Consider the following 16,092-nt stretch of genomic DNA (forward strand, 5'->3'; position numbering starts at 1 on the left):
ATTAGGACCTTACGGAACTTCACCCAGAACCTCTAACTAAAACTTTGTTATGAGTATATAAAAATCATATCCTTTAGTAGAAAAAAACGAATGTATTTGTTGCATCAACAAGAAAAGCCTTAACCTTACAAAATAAAAATACAGTTTTATTAAAGACTTTATTTCATTTATAAGTATAGTAGCTATGACAATTAGACATCCATAAAACTAGAAGTTAATGACACTAGCGAGTTTCTTGACTCTATTAAGCAATAAGTCGCCCTCGCGGATGGTGGCTTGGTAGAGATGCGAACGATCGGCATCTGCGCCGCGACCGGCGCCTGTCACCACACAACCCGCCACTGCATCTATACGGCACTGGAGACGGCCGGCCGCTGTAAACCTGTAATGGGAATTATTGTGAAGAACCATTGCCAATTGGATATGGATTGATTCGATTTTTAAATAATAATTAAAAATATCCAAAATCGCAATTTCTAAATCTGATATGATTGGTGGCGTGTCTATTTTTATGTTTAAGACATGCCGGTTATCTCACGATATTTTACATTTGCTTCAAGGGTCGCCTGTTAATTATTTCGACTATGTATTTGGGTGTTGTTCCCTCGAGAATGTATGCCCATGCCTCCTGCCGATAGAGAATCTTTGACAATTTGAGACAAATCTTTGTTTTGAATTTATATTATTATTATTTATTACTTAAGATGTCACGTGGAACACAGTGTAACGGTTGCAGCTCCTCACAAATTTTGTAAAAAATAAAACAAAAAACTTGGCGATTGAAAAGAGTGGTGGAGAGTTTATTGCCAGTTCTTCTCTTCCGTTCTACGCCCTTAATTTGAGAACTGGCAATAAATGCAAAATTAGAAGCATTTAATCTCTTTTTTTGGCGTTCATCAGTGTACAATGTTACCTACACGAAGAAATTATTCTTGACTTTGACTTTTTGAGTGAACGCACTTCCGTTACTGAAAATGTCGCAGATTTGCAGAATCTGCTTTTACACATTACGATGGATTATTAAAATATTATGCAATAGAATATAGATACATACTAGAATTAAAATATTTCATATTACATTCCCAGGTCCTAGAGACTTATATAAACAAAGAATATACACGTCTAGACGCGTATTAAACACTCACTTTACGAAGGGTATAGGAAAACATCGTGAGGAAACCGGCACTTGTCAGACACAAAAAGTTGATCACCTACTTGCCTATTCAAAACATAAGTGATCACGAGTGAGAAACGTATCTCACCTGAGGCCAAAACCTAGACACTCTAACGCCTCTGTCAAGTAAGCATAAAAATAAGAACAGAGATTTACTATAATTAACTGTTTCACAAATATCTAAAAGCACTCACGTAGAAATCTCATCCTCAATGAATTCCCTGGTTACTCCAAAGGTGTCGGCAATGTTGTCGAGACTGAGCGAGCGATACGCGCGTAACAATTGAACGTACGCCTTGATGCGAGCTTCGCGTACGTAGTGCTGGTAGTGCGGACGGAACACGGGGTCCACGCAAATCTGGGTTTCAACCTGCAAATACCAATTATATATTTTAAATATTGTTTAAAGTGATAAGTAATTAGTAGTAGTAATTAGCCTGAAACAAAGCGATTACTTTAATTAAGAGATATAAAAGGATTAAAGAGAAGGCAATTCAGAAACTATTTCTATTTAAGTAAGTAATAATTTTAGCCCAGATTACAACTTTTGAGTGAAAAAAAAAGGAAAATGTCCAATTTTCTTTGCATTTCATGATTAATTGTTTACAATAAACTGGGAAATGAAATGAAATCGTTTATTTGATAAGATAGTGGTACAATTAGATACAATTACATATTATAAAAATCCGTCATATATAAATTGGCAGGCAAATGTCATTAATTTTATTATGTCACATAATAGAAGCATTTACGTATGTCGTAATATTAGGAAAGATAAGTTAATTAGAATTGGTGTTAAACTTATGATCTAGATACTCGCCCACGCTATAAAAGCACCTTGCCTTTAAAAACCTAATAGATACTTGTTTATATACATAGATCAGTCTGCTATGTACTAGAGGATAAACGACACTAGACACTTACCCAAGCGAGACTCTTCATAAAATCGGCGTAACGACACTCATGAAGTGACTCAACCAATTCCCTTAGTTCCGGGAATCGCGAGCGTAGAGCTTGTACCGCCGCGCCTTGACGACGCAAAGCCGCTTGCAACGCGTGACGTTCGAGCGCCAACGCACAAGCCAACACGCAGTATTGTATTATAGTCCCTGTAGTCAATAGATGATAGTATTAATGCAAAGTAAATCTAATTTGCTATAAGTCAAATCATTAAAAGTTATATAATTTCACATTCTTCACACAATTAAGATGAATACTGTAGAACAATAATGACGACAACAATAATAACATCAAATCACACAACAGCCTTTTTTACATACACAATATGGGACTTTTGACCAGGTACGAATCAAACTACTATAAGTTACTATATTTTAGATTCAAAAGTAAAAATAAATGTAACTTGTAAACATTTGAATAAGGTTTTATATAAAGATCTCTAACCACAAATACCTATTATCATTTAGTGTATTCGCCTTTTTATAAAAAAAAGTTAAAGTAAAGTAAAAGTTCATACACCTTTGTCTAAATGAATAAATTTTTGCAATTTGAACAAAAATTACTGACTTTAAAAGTTTTCTAATCTTTTTATGTCAATGTGATGAAATTGTTGTACATCCATGTTAAAGAAAATATTTTATAAGACTAGCTTCTCTACAGACCTATCCTTTGATTTTTTGTACATTTTAACCCCAAGAAGCTTTAAACAACCATATTTATGGAAAACCTATTTTCTTAGATCCACTCTATATAAAATACATACCAAAATCAACTAATTCATATGACTCAAATGTTGAAACACAGTCAATAAAAAGATCAGCTGAACGACTGTAATCCCTCACTGCCAAACAGTAGATAGCTTCATACGCCTTCAGTTTGTTGCGGGACCTCCAATCACCGCCTTTGTCTACTAACTCATGGGCCTGAAATTCATTGTGGAATTCAATGTGGTTTATTGCTAATTTACATAGTTGTAATATTTATAAGTTAGTAAATTGTGAAATATGATTCTCCTCTCTGACATTATTCCTTATTTAAATATATTAATACATTCCTTAAATTAATATTTAATTATTACTATTTAAACATGAATGCACTTAATAGTTAATTTAAGTTTACAGTGCTTCATGGGTAAATTAAATTTAAATTTTAGGGACCAAATAAGTAAGTAGTTGAGTCTTCTATGCCTTCTACTCAGAAATAATAAGTTTCACTGGAAACCGACTAGGGTTTAGTTTAGGGTGCAGTTTTTTCTTTGTTATAATCACTGTGTTTCATCAAATGTATTAACATACACAAATCATTTATTTAAAATTAAATAGAAGCATCTAAATTCTACCTTATTTATATATTTGCCCATATCTTTAACATTACATCCATGGAAGTATGAAATTCTAAATAGAGCAAATATAGCATCAAGTCTTCTATTGGTTGTCAATGTGGAGTCTTCATATTTAGATTGGGCTAACACGGTTGCAGCATCTTTGTCACCAATGGAACACAGATAATCTAATCTAAAATTAAGTGTATACATTATTCACACTGGCACATTGCCTATCTAAACACGTATGAGATGTTAACACATGTAAAAAACTGATGATCTTGTGAATATATTTTTATAAAAATGTTTAATAATGCATTAAGTTAAGTATATCTAGTCTACAAATATTTTAAAAAAATATTTCACAACACAATGATAATAATTCTTCTGTATATATTTAAAACAGGGTTTCTATTATTAAATTATTAAAAAGTTTTTACAACCTCACACACTACTTAATATAAGTATACATTTATTGTACCAGATTTGTTATGTATGCTTACCTATCTTGCCATACAGGAGTTTCAGAATCGTCTTCCTGGAACTTTGAAAGTCTCTCTTGATTTTCTTTAGCCATTTCATCAAACAACTTTTGATCAAAAGTCCACCCTAAGTCCGTACAAACTTCTTTGTAATATGGAGCCATGTTACCAGCTTTAATACCTTGAAGCAGTTGATCCTTTAGAGCCGGGTCGTTTTTCAATTCCGAGATAGTTAACTTAAACTTTATTCCGGCTAATGCCATGTACTCTGGAGTTTTACCTTCTGCTGTAAGCTCCATTGTTCAATCTTAATGTTATCCGCTACTAAAAGAATAAGACTTGTATCAGACGGACAAATACTTAGAATATACTAAAAATAAAGTAATGTATTAATCATTTACCTTAGATTACAATAGAAAACAACAAGCTACGATTTTCTTAGAATTGTACAATTAAAACATACAATTCATTTCATGACTTTCGAAAAATTTGAAGCCTAAAATGGAAACGTCAAGTACTTCACAAGTAACAACTAACATCTTTCACCTGGGAGCTATTTACATTGGCATAGCAATTGACATTATTTGACAAAGATAGCGACGACTGACGTCTACCTGACCACTTTTAGCAATTTACCTTTTTGAAGTACATAAAATATAAGTAGCGATTTACGAATTTATAATTTTATAGGAAGTTTTCGTAAAATTTTATTTATTTTACAAGTAATTAAACTCTTTGATGAAGTCTAAAAACTAAAACTTCAACCTTTTTTGTTCGTTTTAACTTTAAAGTTGTCATTCAATTAACAATAGTTCACAATTTAAAATGAATATAAACAATCTAGTTAGTAGTAGCCATCAGTCAATAAAAATTGTTCCATCTACTGAAGATACTTTAAAAAAAATTGGATTGAACGTGAATCTAGATGATAATGTGAGAATATGGTGGCATCAGCTTCAAATGACGTGGCAGACCTGGAAAATAAGTTCTACTGTTGATAATCACTTTGTTGCACTTTATAACTTTGAAGAGCCTCATAGAGTTGCTCTTGTGTGTGTCATTAAGTGTCATGAATTTAAGGATTGCAAACCTAAAACATTGCCATACTATATCATAGAATCATTGCAAAAATGGGGAGAAATGAATAATCAAATTCCAAATGATTCTTTAAAACTACCTGCCTTTCATATCGCAAAAATGCAAAGGAATCAACAATTCCTTAACATGATGTTTCAAACATTTAAGATAAAAACAATTAAGGATAAAATATTACCTTTAGTGAAAGATATCATAAAAAATGATAATTGCAAGCTGGGATCTCAAATTGTTAGTGCATTAGAACTATATGATGATATCCCCATAGAGGATTTACTATTTCCACTAATATTGCAAGATAAAATTAATATAGTTGATGAATACCTCTCAGATTCTCCAGGTCAAGTGAAACCATTATTGACATTTTTAGATTCATTGTTGGACAAAAAATTTAATATTAGAGAGTATGTGCAGAGATTTCTTGAAGATCATACTGTTTACAATATTAAATATGACAAATTACACCGTAAACCTCTTGGAAAATTAGTTGCACGCTTATGTTCAAAATACAATGTACCTGTTGCAACATGTACAAATTTAAGTAAAAACCGCACATCTGGAGGTTTAAGATATTTGATATATCAAAAATATGTGGAACACAATGTAAGTGATTCAGTTTGGGATGATTTGGTAAAAGACTCATTAAGTAGAACGGAAGGATGTGCTGAGGAATTTATTAATATTCTATGTGATTATGATCACACTGAAGCTTTAAAATGGGCCAAATTTTTAAATATATCTGAAACATGTTTACCATCATTCCTTAGAAACTTATCTATTGAAGAAACAACAGTAGATGAAGAAAACTGGGATGATGATGATAGTCCTTCAGCCTTGTATTATAAACTTCCTATAGAAGATCACTCAATTATTATAATTGACAAAGCAGAAAAATTTCATGAAACTCTATCAAGCATTATAGGATGTAATGTTGTAAGTATTGACTGTGAGTGGAAGCCATCCTTTGGAGCAGTACAATCTCAAGTGGCTCTTATTCAGATTGCAACTCTAACAAATGTGTATCTTTTTGATACATTAATTTTTAATGACAAGCAGTACACCAGCTTGTGGAATACATTTAATAAATCCTTTTTGGACAATGATGAAATTATTAAATTGGGCTTTGGTCTTGAACAAGATTTAAAAGAAATAAAAGCATCAGTCACTGGCCTGAACAATATAAAAATCAAAGGAGAAGGCTTACTAGATTTAGCTTTGCTCTGGAAAAACCTTGTGGATTGTGGTCTGTGCCTTCCTAAATCAAATGATGTAGAGGGAAAGGGATTAAGTTCTCTTGTACAGATATGTTTTGGGGTACCACTCAAAAAATCTGAGCAATGTTCTAATTGGGAACTCAGACCACTAAGACAGACTCAAATTTATTATGCTGCCCTAGACGCTTATGTTCTTTTAGAGGTTTATAATTATCTTCAAAATCTGTGCCAAGAACAAAGTATCAATTTTGAAGAAATGTGTAATGAGGTCATGTTAGATAAAAAACCCAAAAACTCAAAAAAAGCAAAGACAGTAAAGTTGGAGACAACTGCATGTAGTTATACAAAACCATCAAAATGCTTACGACTTCTTATAGAAGCAGAGTTGTCTTATTTAATGGGATATTTAAGATATTGTGGAATTGATACAAAAGTCATAAATACTACCATGGCTTGGCATGATGCAATTGGTTTAGCTTTATCAGAAGAAAGAAATATTTTAACATCTAAATTAAAACTATCATGTACTTCTAAGTACCCCCAAAGTGCTATATTAAGTTTGGATAAGGGTACAGTTAAAGACCAGTTGCAAAGAATTCTTACCACATTTCATGTTATTATAACACCAGACGACATTTTGACAAGATGCATATATTGTAATGGTGTAGAATTAAGAAATGTAGGATACGTTGAACTTCAAGATCTAAATAAAAATGTCCAAATTCCTGGAAATTGTAGTATTCATAACACAAATATGTATCATAATGACAATGATGATCAAATAGATAACTTCTTTAGTGACTCAGATGATGATGAAACATATATTTCTCCTCCTGTCCCACCAAACTATACACAAATCAGGAAATGTGTAACTAATAAAGGAGCTCTTATAGACATGAGCCACTTTTCAAAAATATTTTCTTACTTTCAGACTAAACAGAATGAACATATTCTTTTGTGTGAAAGTTGTGGAAAGTTTTATTGGAAAGAGGAGGAGACTATTAAAAGTATACACATATTAATTACACAGGTTTTAAACAGTAATATGTAACTTTAAATACTGAACTATTTTTTGTAAACCTGTTAGTAGTATCTAAAGCATGTGTTCATCTCTTTATTAAATGTTAAATTTTTTAGTTTGTTCTAGATTAAAGTAGGCTTGATTAGCTTAGAGTTAACTAAAATAAAGCGCTAATAATAGCTTAAATTTTTATCTGATTGGGAAACGCAATAATAAAGCAGGTGGTTTAATTTTGTTAATAATTTCAAATAGTATTTTCAAGAGTAAGTTGTTCAGTGATTGTTATATTATACTAAGTGTAAATTAGGTACAAATTATCATAGATAACTGGAAGGCATTACTTTTTTAATCCCATTATTAATACTATATTAGTACTTATACAATAAAAAAGTCTTATACTGATGAGAACAAGACAATTAAAAAATATAATAGACAAACATTCTTTAAGCATAAACATTTATTACAAATGTGAATAAAATTGACAATTGTAAGACATAAATATTAAGAAAATATTATATTATGATTAAAATTTTCCTATTTCTATGTTAAAAAATTATTATAGTATTCTTAAGTTTTTTCCTTAACTGTTCTAAGTGATTTTCAAGTATCGGGTTATCCGTGATTATTAGCTCTTCCAAAGTTAAGTAAGGAAATCCTTTTAATGAAGTCAATCTGTTGTTTGACAAATTTAGTTTCTGAAAAAGTTAATGTTTGAAAATAATGTATACAATCAATAAGGAATCTCAGATAAACCACACAAAGTATATCTAGTATAATGTACTGGACTGTTACCATGACAGTCAAAGCAAGATTAGTAGTAGACATAGTATGTAGTTTTACTATGAGTTTGACAAGTATTTAAAGGCTAGTATCTGGTTATACAGCTAAGATTATTACCTTTAATGTTAAACTTGACAAACTCATGGAAGAACTACTGATGTAGCATTGTTTTACGTATTTTTGTGTATTACACAATCCTTATCACAAAAAAATAAAGATATCATCACATCCGCATTTATTCTTTTAACCATATAAAATTATAAAACTTGATTTTTCAGAGAAAGAACTGATTTAAAAATATACAAATTGTATCAATTTCATGTGGATTTTTTAAATTAATATATATTTAATAATTTAAATTTATGCCTTGATATGCTCACCTTACAATGTTGTAATTTTATTAAACCAGGCAATACTCTTGAAGGAAGATTTTGGTTTGATAGATCAACTGCTTCACAAAAGCTATAATACTGCAAGTGAGGTAGACTTGATAACTTCTTAGATTCTACTTTGAAGTGTAGTGTTAAATTTGCATAATGTTCTTGTATATTATCTTCTATACACCATTTTGATTTTAAATCATTATAATAACCCGCTCTTTGTTCATCAATATTAATCAGAGTGCTTATAATATCAATTATATCTTTGTGGTATGTTTTTGCATCAACACAGTGTAAAAAGAAGGCAGTTGTAAGAAGTGTCCCTGGAATAAAATTAGTTTATGAAAATCCTTGTGTTACCATTATTTATGACCTGAAGTGGCAAATACCATCTACTTTATAATGTTATGAATAAAACAAGTAATGAAAAACAGCTGTTCTTACCACCTTCTTATCACCCGATTTTGGCTTGATGATGATATATAATACCCTGTACCCTAGATGTGTAATTTAATCATTTTGATTCACTCACTCTGAAGTGAAAAGAGATTAAAGTAAAAGACTAATGTTCGACTCAGGTAATGAATTATTATTAATATAATATAAATATGTTTATTTATGTGGTAAGTTTCTTTCTGAAAATCCCATAGAAACCCATCTGTCTTTTACAAAACAATTGGTTCACTTACCACTACATTCACTTATTTTATGCTAACACTGGTTTTTATAATGTTATTATTAAAAAATTTTTAAACCAAAAAAAATACTATAAAAAAACAAATTATTAAGAATAGTTACACTTATTATCCGGTTCCAATTCCAGTAATTGACGACAGGCATCTAATTGCTCATTAAGTTCATCCAAAACTGTAGTAGAATACTTATTCTGAAAAGATATCTTGTTCCTTCCTACATAAAAGCCTGGCTTCAGTTCATGAAGGCTCATTACCTCAATTTCATTATCATCTAATATATGCTCCACCTAGAAATAGCAAATTATTTATTATGTTTATATTTTAAAAAATGACATCTACATATATGTGACATACATATAACAACTATTAATATAAAATCCATTCGTGTGTATGTGATATATTCCGAGTGTGCATTGTGTTTGTATATCTATCCACAAATTCCTCAGAAACTAAATCGGTTCCGTAGTTATCGCGATATTTCTGGATATTTATGTCTTAGCTAAATAATGTCTATAAAGGAGTGGATTAAAATATAATTCAACGTACCTTTATATCTAAATGATTTTTTATATTCTGGTCATGATTTAAAACCCATAGATCATCATGCTCATTTCCAAGGCATGATTTCCATTCCCCAACCACGTCATGGTTGTTTATTATTAATTTTATTTTTTCTTTAATATAACTTATTGAAACACAATTATTAAAAGCAATAGAAACTTTTGAGAGTGTAACTGTACAGACTACTATTTGTGTAATATTTTTAACTGCTCCTACAAAAACAATAGAAATAAGTTTCTATACAATTTCATATATAGCCTTTTGTTTATTTCAATTTTTTTTCTATCTTAAAAGAATCAATGTCATCCAGTTGAATGAAAAAATCATTTTAATCAAATTAAGAAAAATAGGATAGGTGAATAGAATAGAAATTAAGAATTGGTTAGTAAAACCTTTGTTCAGATGAATTTATATTCTTTTCAATTATCAGAATGTTCAAAAATCTTAACATAGCCAAAAATAATTGTAATAAAGATGATAAATGTATTTTGGAAAATCGTTGATGTCATACTTACCTAAAAGCCACCGTTGATAAAACCAAGCACTTGTGTCATCTGGATCAGTAAAGGCAGCACTAAGCACCATTTTTAATTCTCGCTTATAGTGACTATCTTGAATTGGTCTTCCCCCTGAAACAGATATATTATTAGGAAACAAAATATCCTTATTAATATATTTAAACAAACACATACAAATAAAATTTAAAAATTTTATACAATATTTAAAAATTTCCAACATGGATGGGTTTAGGGCAGGGTCATCAGAACTATATCCCCAGGGCTTCCACAAAAGAGAGACATCCACAACAGATTTGTTAAAATTTCAAATAGTAGGTACTAGTATCACTTACTTTGTCCTAAAACCTACACAATTATTTTAAGTCTCTATTAAAAAATACTTACCTTCTTTGTCAGGAAATAGCTGAAGTAACATTTTGCTCCTATAATGCCAAGCTGAATAATTAGAGAAGTTGTCATGTAATTTTTCAGTTGTATAATTAAACTCATCTTGTAAATCTGGCTTACACTGGCTAACCACAAATCTTCTGTAATCCCATGTATGAACTGAAAATGTTTTAAGAGAAAAAATTATATGTGATGGACTCTGTATTTAAGTGTGTACCACTCTATTCTGGTATTATTTAGTTTGATTAAAAACTAAGAAGGTATACTTTGTTCTAAAGAAAGTTTTTAATTTTATTTCATAATGCATCAAGAGACAAGATTATGTGAAAATTAATATCCCTAGAATATGGATTATAACAATTTAAGCAATGGGTTGCTAGGCTTATAATTGGTCCTTACAATTTCTTTCATCCAGTTTCAAATATGTATTACATAGAGCCAGCTCCTTTTGCCAATCAGGGTCACCTCTAGTCATTAAAACCCACTCTCGCTGATGCCAAGCACAGTATGACTTTGGGTTTATTTTTAAACAATACTCAGTTAGACTCAACTCTGCATCATATATTTTAGTCATTTCCATCACAGGAAGATTACTTCTGTAATCAAATATTATGACTTATGAGCCATAGTCAAAATACAAAAAATATGTAATATGTATGTGATATTTAAACCACATAATTGATTCTATTTCTACATAAATTCTGTTGTGAGCCAAATGCTTATAACTAAAACAACCTAAAACCTACAAACCTGAAAACAATTAAAATTTCTCTTCTTATATTCCATAAAGTGTATATATCAGGATTCTTAATCAATACTTGGCCAGTTACATCCAACTGCTCAGTGTCCAGCTCACATTTTTGTCTCTGTAACATAATTAATCTTATTATTACCTAAAGGATTCCTTATGGAAGGGTTAATTTTCTATGTCTCAAACATCAGCTTATCACCACAGTGGCACATGCTAATTATAACAGTTTTAGATTATTTCAAGCTCTTACATAGATTTTTCATGCCTAAAATTAGATAAATGCAGGGCTTTGCCCAAGATAATGACCTTATTTTGAATCACATGCATTGCATGTTTAAAAACCTTTAGTTTTTCTTGTCTCTCCCTTTCTTTTTTAAGCTTTTCTTCTTCTGAGGTACGAACCTTAATTCTTCCATGCTACGGACAACATAACTTAATATTAATAAAGAGACTAAAATTTTATACTACTAACAATAAAATGATAAATTTCGATACCATTTTTAGTTAAAATAAGTTAAATGAACCTATTTCAATTTAAAATGTATTTAAGCAGAACAACCAATAACATTTGTCAAAATTTCCCAAAAAATTATTTTTAGATTATAGTTCAATATTTACAATTTTTTATTCAGGTAAAACAAAAGGAAATAACATCAAGTGGAAATAAATTGAACCATAATCCATATTATACTAAATTTTTTAATTCGATTCAAGATTTGTCAATTTCAGTGTTGCAACGTTATGAAAAGTAATAAATAGTGAAGTTGCGAAGTTATTCGATACGGAAATGGAATATTTCCGGATCGATTCCTCTGGTTTATAGTAGTATATCTAAACAACTACTTCTTTAATACAAACTGAGTATATCAGGAAATTAAATATTTCTGAACGGATAAATTAGTTATGACGATTAATTTTATTAATTTCATTACTTTTTCAGTAATAAAAAACAAAAATATTAACTTTTTATAAAATGAAGCCACGATTACTAATTAATAAATTATTATTGTGAATAATTATGTATTTATTTAAATGAAAATCAATAATTTAGTCTTTAATTGCCACACCAATATATATAAGCATAAATCGCGATTGCTTATCAATTTTTGTGTACATCACTACACCATTATATGTGGTATCATTATTTTACAAAATGACAGTAGCTAATGTCAAATGTGGAATCGAAATATATGTCGTGGTGTAGAATGCACTGGACATTGTAGTTTGAACCCGTGTACAGACATAGGCAGATAGACAGTTATAGATATATAGATAGTTATAGGCAGCGGTACGTAAGTCTAGCGCTGGCCGATACGTGGAGCGCATTGCTGCGCATGTGTACTGTCGCGCACGCAATACATTTTGGGCCACTTTGATTAATGATTACCTAAATAACGATATTAAGCTGAACGAAGTGTGAAGGATAGCTGCTGCGCATGATTACTGTCGTGCATGTACGTAATATTACCTATCTTTAAGATATAATAAGACAGTAAAAAAGGGTCTGTACATAGAACTTATTTCCCAAAAGGACCTAAGATATTATAACAAGTTTATGGGATGTAGAAAAATAAAAACATTATCTTTTAATTTGTAATGTTTTATTAATTAAAACAAATAGTTATAATTCTATCAATCGTCGCCGTCATCGCTACGCTATCACTGTCACTTTCTGTAACATTTATTTTTAATGTGTCTGTTATATTGTCAATTAACATAATATCTAGCCTACTCATTTTTTCCTCTTCTTTGACAAAATGGGATACGCATTTAGATCATTCAGTAGCCGTAAGTTTTTGAATGCCTTCCTCAAATAAATTCGCACGTCTGTCAATTTGAAGGTTTTATTATTTTGAGCTACATGCCCCTTTACCTGCGCCCATATCAATTTGATAGGGTTCAGCTCGCAATGGTAAGGGGGCAGTCTTAAAACCGTGATCGTTGTGCTGCCATTTCGTCTACAGCGTACTTATTAAAAGACTCTGTGCACATCACTACACTTTTATATGTGGTATCATTATTTTAGAAAATGACAGTAGCTAATGTCAAATCAGGAATTGAATTAAAATTCGTGGTATAGAGTAGAATAGAGTATATAGAAAACTTTTCGGTAGTAATATGACTAGACCCCCAGTCCTCTATTTTCGATGCCGTTATGGGATGTTCTATATTTTTATAAATCACAACCCATTTTTATCTTTGTTAAATCGATATATTTCTTCACAAACAACGGTAATTAATTTATATTCTTATAGAAAGGCTCATAGGAAAAATACATGCTCACTCATCTTAAAAGTCTGTTCTGAGTGACGTCTGTTTTATTATTTTCTTAGTGTCCTGTATTTATGTTGACACATATATAAAAATCGTATAGAAAATACTACACCAAACTGTATGTACATTTTTAGTGCGTATCTACGATACGCTACACCGTCGTCCGTCATCTGTTTTTTTATTTTTAATCTGTGAATTTGTAACATTCTGATATTTTTGCATCAATTTTCCTCTAAAGTTTATATACACTTTATTTCATAATCATTTTAAACAAAGGTAAATGAAACATGAATAATGCACCACAATTTTCGTTACGGTGGAATAACTATGTTAGCCACGTTACAGAAGCTTTTAATATACTAAGATTTGAAAATGATTTGGTGGACGTTACCTTATGTTGTGATGGTGGAAAAATAAAAGCCCACAAAATGCTCTTATCAGCCTGCAGTAATTATTTTAAACAGATATTTAAAGAAAACCCATGCCAGCATCCTGTGATTATATTTAGGAACTTTAAATATGAAGACCTTAACGCAATTATAAATTTTATGTACCATGGTGAAGTCAATATATTTCAAGAGCAGTTAGAATCATTTCTTATCACTGCTGAACTTTTGGAAGTAAAAGGACTGACTGATAATTTAGAAGATGAATCCTATAAAAACCAGATAAGAATAAATGATAGTGTTTCATTAGATTTGACTTCAAAATCAAAACCAGAATCCATAGTACAAAATACTTCAGAAGAACCTATAAACTTGGCTACGTTGCAACCTCCCAGAGAAGACAATTTGACCACAAATGTTCCATTTGTAGTAGTGGAACATGATAATATGTTTGACTTACAACTGGACTCAAATAAAGATAGCAATACACAATCAAAGCCCTCAGGATCATCTGATGATATGCATGTTGATAATCAATCTACCTCGGCTGAGGATATGCAAGAAAAAACTAGTTCAGGTTAGTATATCTAAAACAATACTATAAATATAGAGTAGTGTTGCATAATAGTTAGGTACCTGTAACATTTATATTCTTATCAGAGATTTGAAATTAACATGATTCTTATCAGAAACCTAATTAATCCTTAATCCCTTACCAATAATTAGTCACTACTTCTAAAGAATAATATTTGCAAGATTTACATATGTTATAGAACCTAAATATGTAATTTAAAGATTTTATGAAACTTTGTATTATACATATATGACCTTATTTTGATTGATAGTAGCGTTATTTTCATTTTGCATAAATGTACCTCGGAACCCTGAATTTGTGTTCAAACTATAGGAATGCATGCAGTGTTCATTGTATATTATGTGCAGCAACCATTTACTCAGAAAGGTTACTATCATAATGAATTCCATGTATTTATGCCTAAAACTTTTATTTTTGGTATTTTTATTTATCTTTTCAGTGATTGAACTTATTGTATGATGAAAGCAGCTAATGTGATGGTTTATAATAACTTACCATTTTATGTTTAAATTTTCACTTTTTTGTTACTTACAATATATGGAGAATGTTTAGCATAGATTTTTTATTTAATAAATTTCAATCATACAATGGACCCTCCAAGACTTATTTAATGTGTTGTTTTATGTTGTATTTCCACTAACTAGTTTTTTTACTTACAATATATAGAGAATGTTAAGATGGGCTCACTTAAATACTTTTTTAATTTGCTGTCATTTTTTGTTACAGAAACAGATTTAGCAAAGTTCCGCTGTCAACTATGCCCCAAAGGCTTTAAACATCCAACATCTTTAACACTTCACAAAGATTCACATGCTGGTAAAACACAATGCCCTGTATGCCGTCGGTCATTTTCTAGGTCTTATGACATGAGGAGCCACCTTCAAAGAATTCATCAAGGAAAGCAGCTTACAATAAAGGAAATAAGATACAAAAATTCTAATGACACTGTTGCAGCCAAACAGTTTACACATAATATTTAGTATATGGCAAAACTCTTTGCACATGGTGCTGCTGCCTGTAATAGAAGTAAGCGTATATTGTTATGGAATAAACATATTATTTACATTTCTTAAGTCACAAAGAAATTGCTCAGTTTATGCTTGGGCTATTTTTATACTAGTCTATAATATTGTTTAAATATATCTGTTGAAATATGTATGTGTTTGTGTTGAAATCTATCCTTATATATTGTCGACATAGCAGAATCAATTATTCCTGTTTACAAAAAAAAAGACAAAAAGTACTTATTGTGCGATTACCATTGTTTTTAGTAAAGATAGCCTGTCATTAATAAAAAATTGTTGTTATTTCTGAAACTTTGTTTAGCTGCTTAGAAGCAGCCATTCAAATTATATGATTTTAATAATTCAATGAAAAACAGGTTTTGTGTAACCATCAATACTTTTTTTTTTAGGTATTAATGGGATTGATATACTGGTACAAATTAGGGTTCTGGTTCTCAATAACAAGATTTTTTTATAGAACAGGGGCTGATGGG

The 16,092-nt window shown here is 30.5% G+C and overlaps 4 protein-coding genes across 6 annotated transcripts; 2 read left to right on the forward strand and 2 right to left on the reverse strand.

The window, feature by feature from the left end:
• Window positions 1-144: 144 nt before the first annotated feature.
• Window positions 145-4,486, reverse strand: LOC110991407 (26S proteasome non-ATPase regulatory subunit 6). Of its 2 annotated transcripts, none has more exons than XM_022256751.2 (7): window positions 4,339-4,486; window positions 3,959-4,261; window positions 3,474-3,648; window positions 2,898-3,057; window positions 2,099-2,283; window positions 1,369-1,544; window positions 145-382 (listed from the first exon to the last, which is right to left on the reverse strand). In XM_022256751.2, exons 2-7 carry the CDS (start codon window positions 4,234-4,236, stop codon window positions 208-210), a joined length of 1,149 nt encoding a protein of 382 aa, XP_022112443.1. In that variant the 5' UTR covers window positions 4,237-4,261; window positions 4,339-4,486; the 3' UTR covers window positions 145-207. The 2 variants fall into 2 exon arrangements, with proteins under 2 accessions (XP_022112443.1, XP_022112445.1); XM_022256753.2 differs by having other exon boundaries at window positions 3,959-4,258; window positions 4,339-4,481.
• A 117-nt stretch (window positions 4,487-4,603) lies between these two features.
• LOC110991405 (exonuclease mut-7 homolog) lies at window positions 4,604-7,711 on the forward strand. Its single transcript, XM_022256748.2, has one exon. It carries the CDS (start codon window positions 4,763-4,765, stop codon window positions 7,295-7,297), a length of 2,535 nt encoding a protein of 844 aa, XP_022112440.2. The 5' UTR covers window positions 4,604-4,762; the 3' UTR covers window positions 7,298-7,711.
• Window positions 7,712-7,736: 25 nt separating this feature from the next.
• On the reverse strand, window positions 7,737-12,173 carry LOC110991406 (geranylgeranyl transferase type-2 subunit alpha). Of its 2 annotated transcripts, none has more exons than XM_022256749.2 (10): window positions 11,835-12,173; window positions 11,646-11,756; window positions 11,339-11,454; window positions 10,988-11,184; window positions 10,586-10,747; window positions 10,199-10,312; window positions 9,669-9,895; window positions 9,226-9,409; window positions 8,428-8,750; window positions 7,737-7,962 (listed from the first exon to the last, which is right to left on the reverse strand). In XM_022256749.2, the coding sequence occupies exons 1-10, from the start codon at window positions 11,835-11,837 to the stop codon at window positions 7,813-7,815; spliced, it is 1,587 nt and encodes a 528-aa protein (XP_022112441.2). In that variant the 5' UTR covers window positions 11,838-12,173; the 3' UTR covers window positions 7,737-7,812. The 2 variants fall into 2 exon arrangements, with proteins under 2 accessions (XP_022112441.2, XP_022112442.2); XM_022256750.2 differs by having other exon boundaries at window positions 11,958-12,172.
• A 1,591-nt stretch (window positions 12,174-13,764) lies between these two features.
• LOC110991417 (broad-complex core protein isoforms 1/2/3/4/5) lies at window positions 13,765-15,748 on the forward strand. Its single transcript, XM_022256774.2, has 2 exons — window positions 13,765-14,576; window positions 15,321-15,748. Exons 1-2 carry the CDS (start codon window positions 13,901-13,903, stop codon window positions 15,572-15,574), a joined length of 930 nt encoding a protein of 309 aa, XP_022112466.1. The 5' UTR covers window positions 13,765-13,900; the 3' UTR covers window positions 15,575-15,748.
• Window positions 15,749-16,092: the final 344 nt, after the last annotated feature.

The sequence above is a fragment of the Pieris rapae genome, chromosome 16, assembly GCF_905147795.1.
Source record: "Pieris rapae chromosome 16, ilPieRapa1.1, whole genome shotgun sequence".
Lineage (NCBI taxonomy): Eukaryota > Metazoa > Arthropoda > Insecta > Lepidoptera > Pieridae > Pieris > Pieris rapae.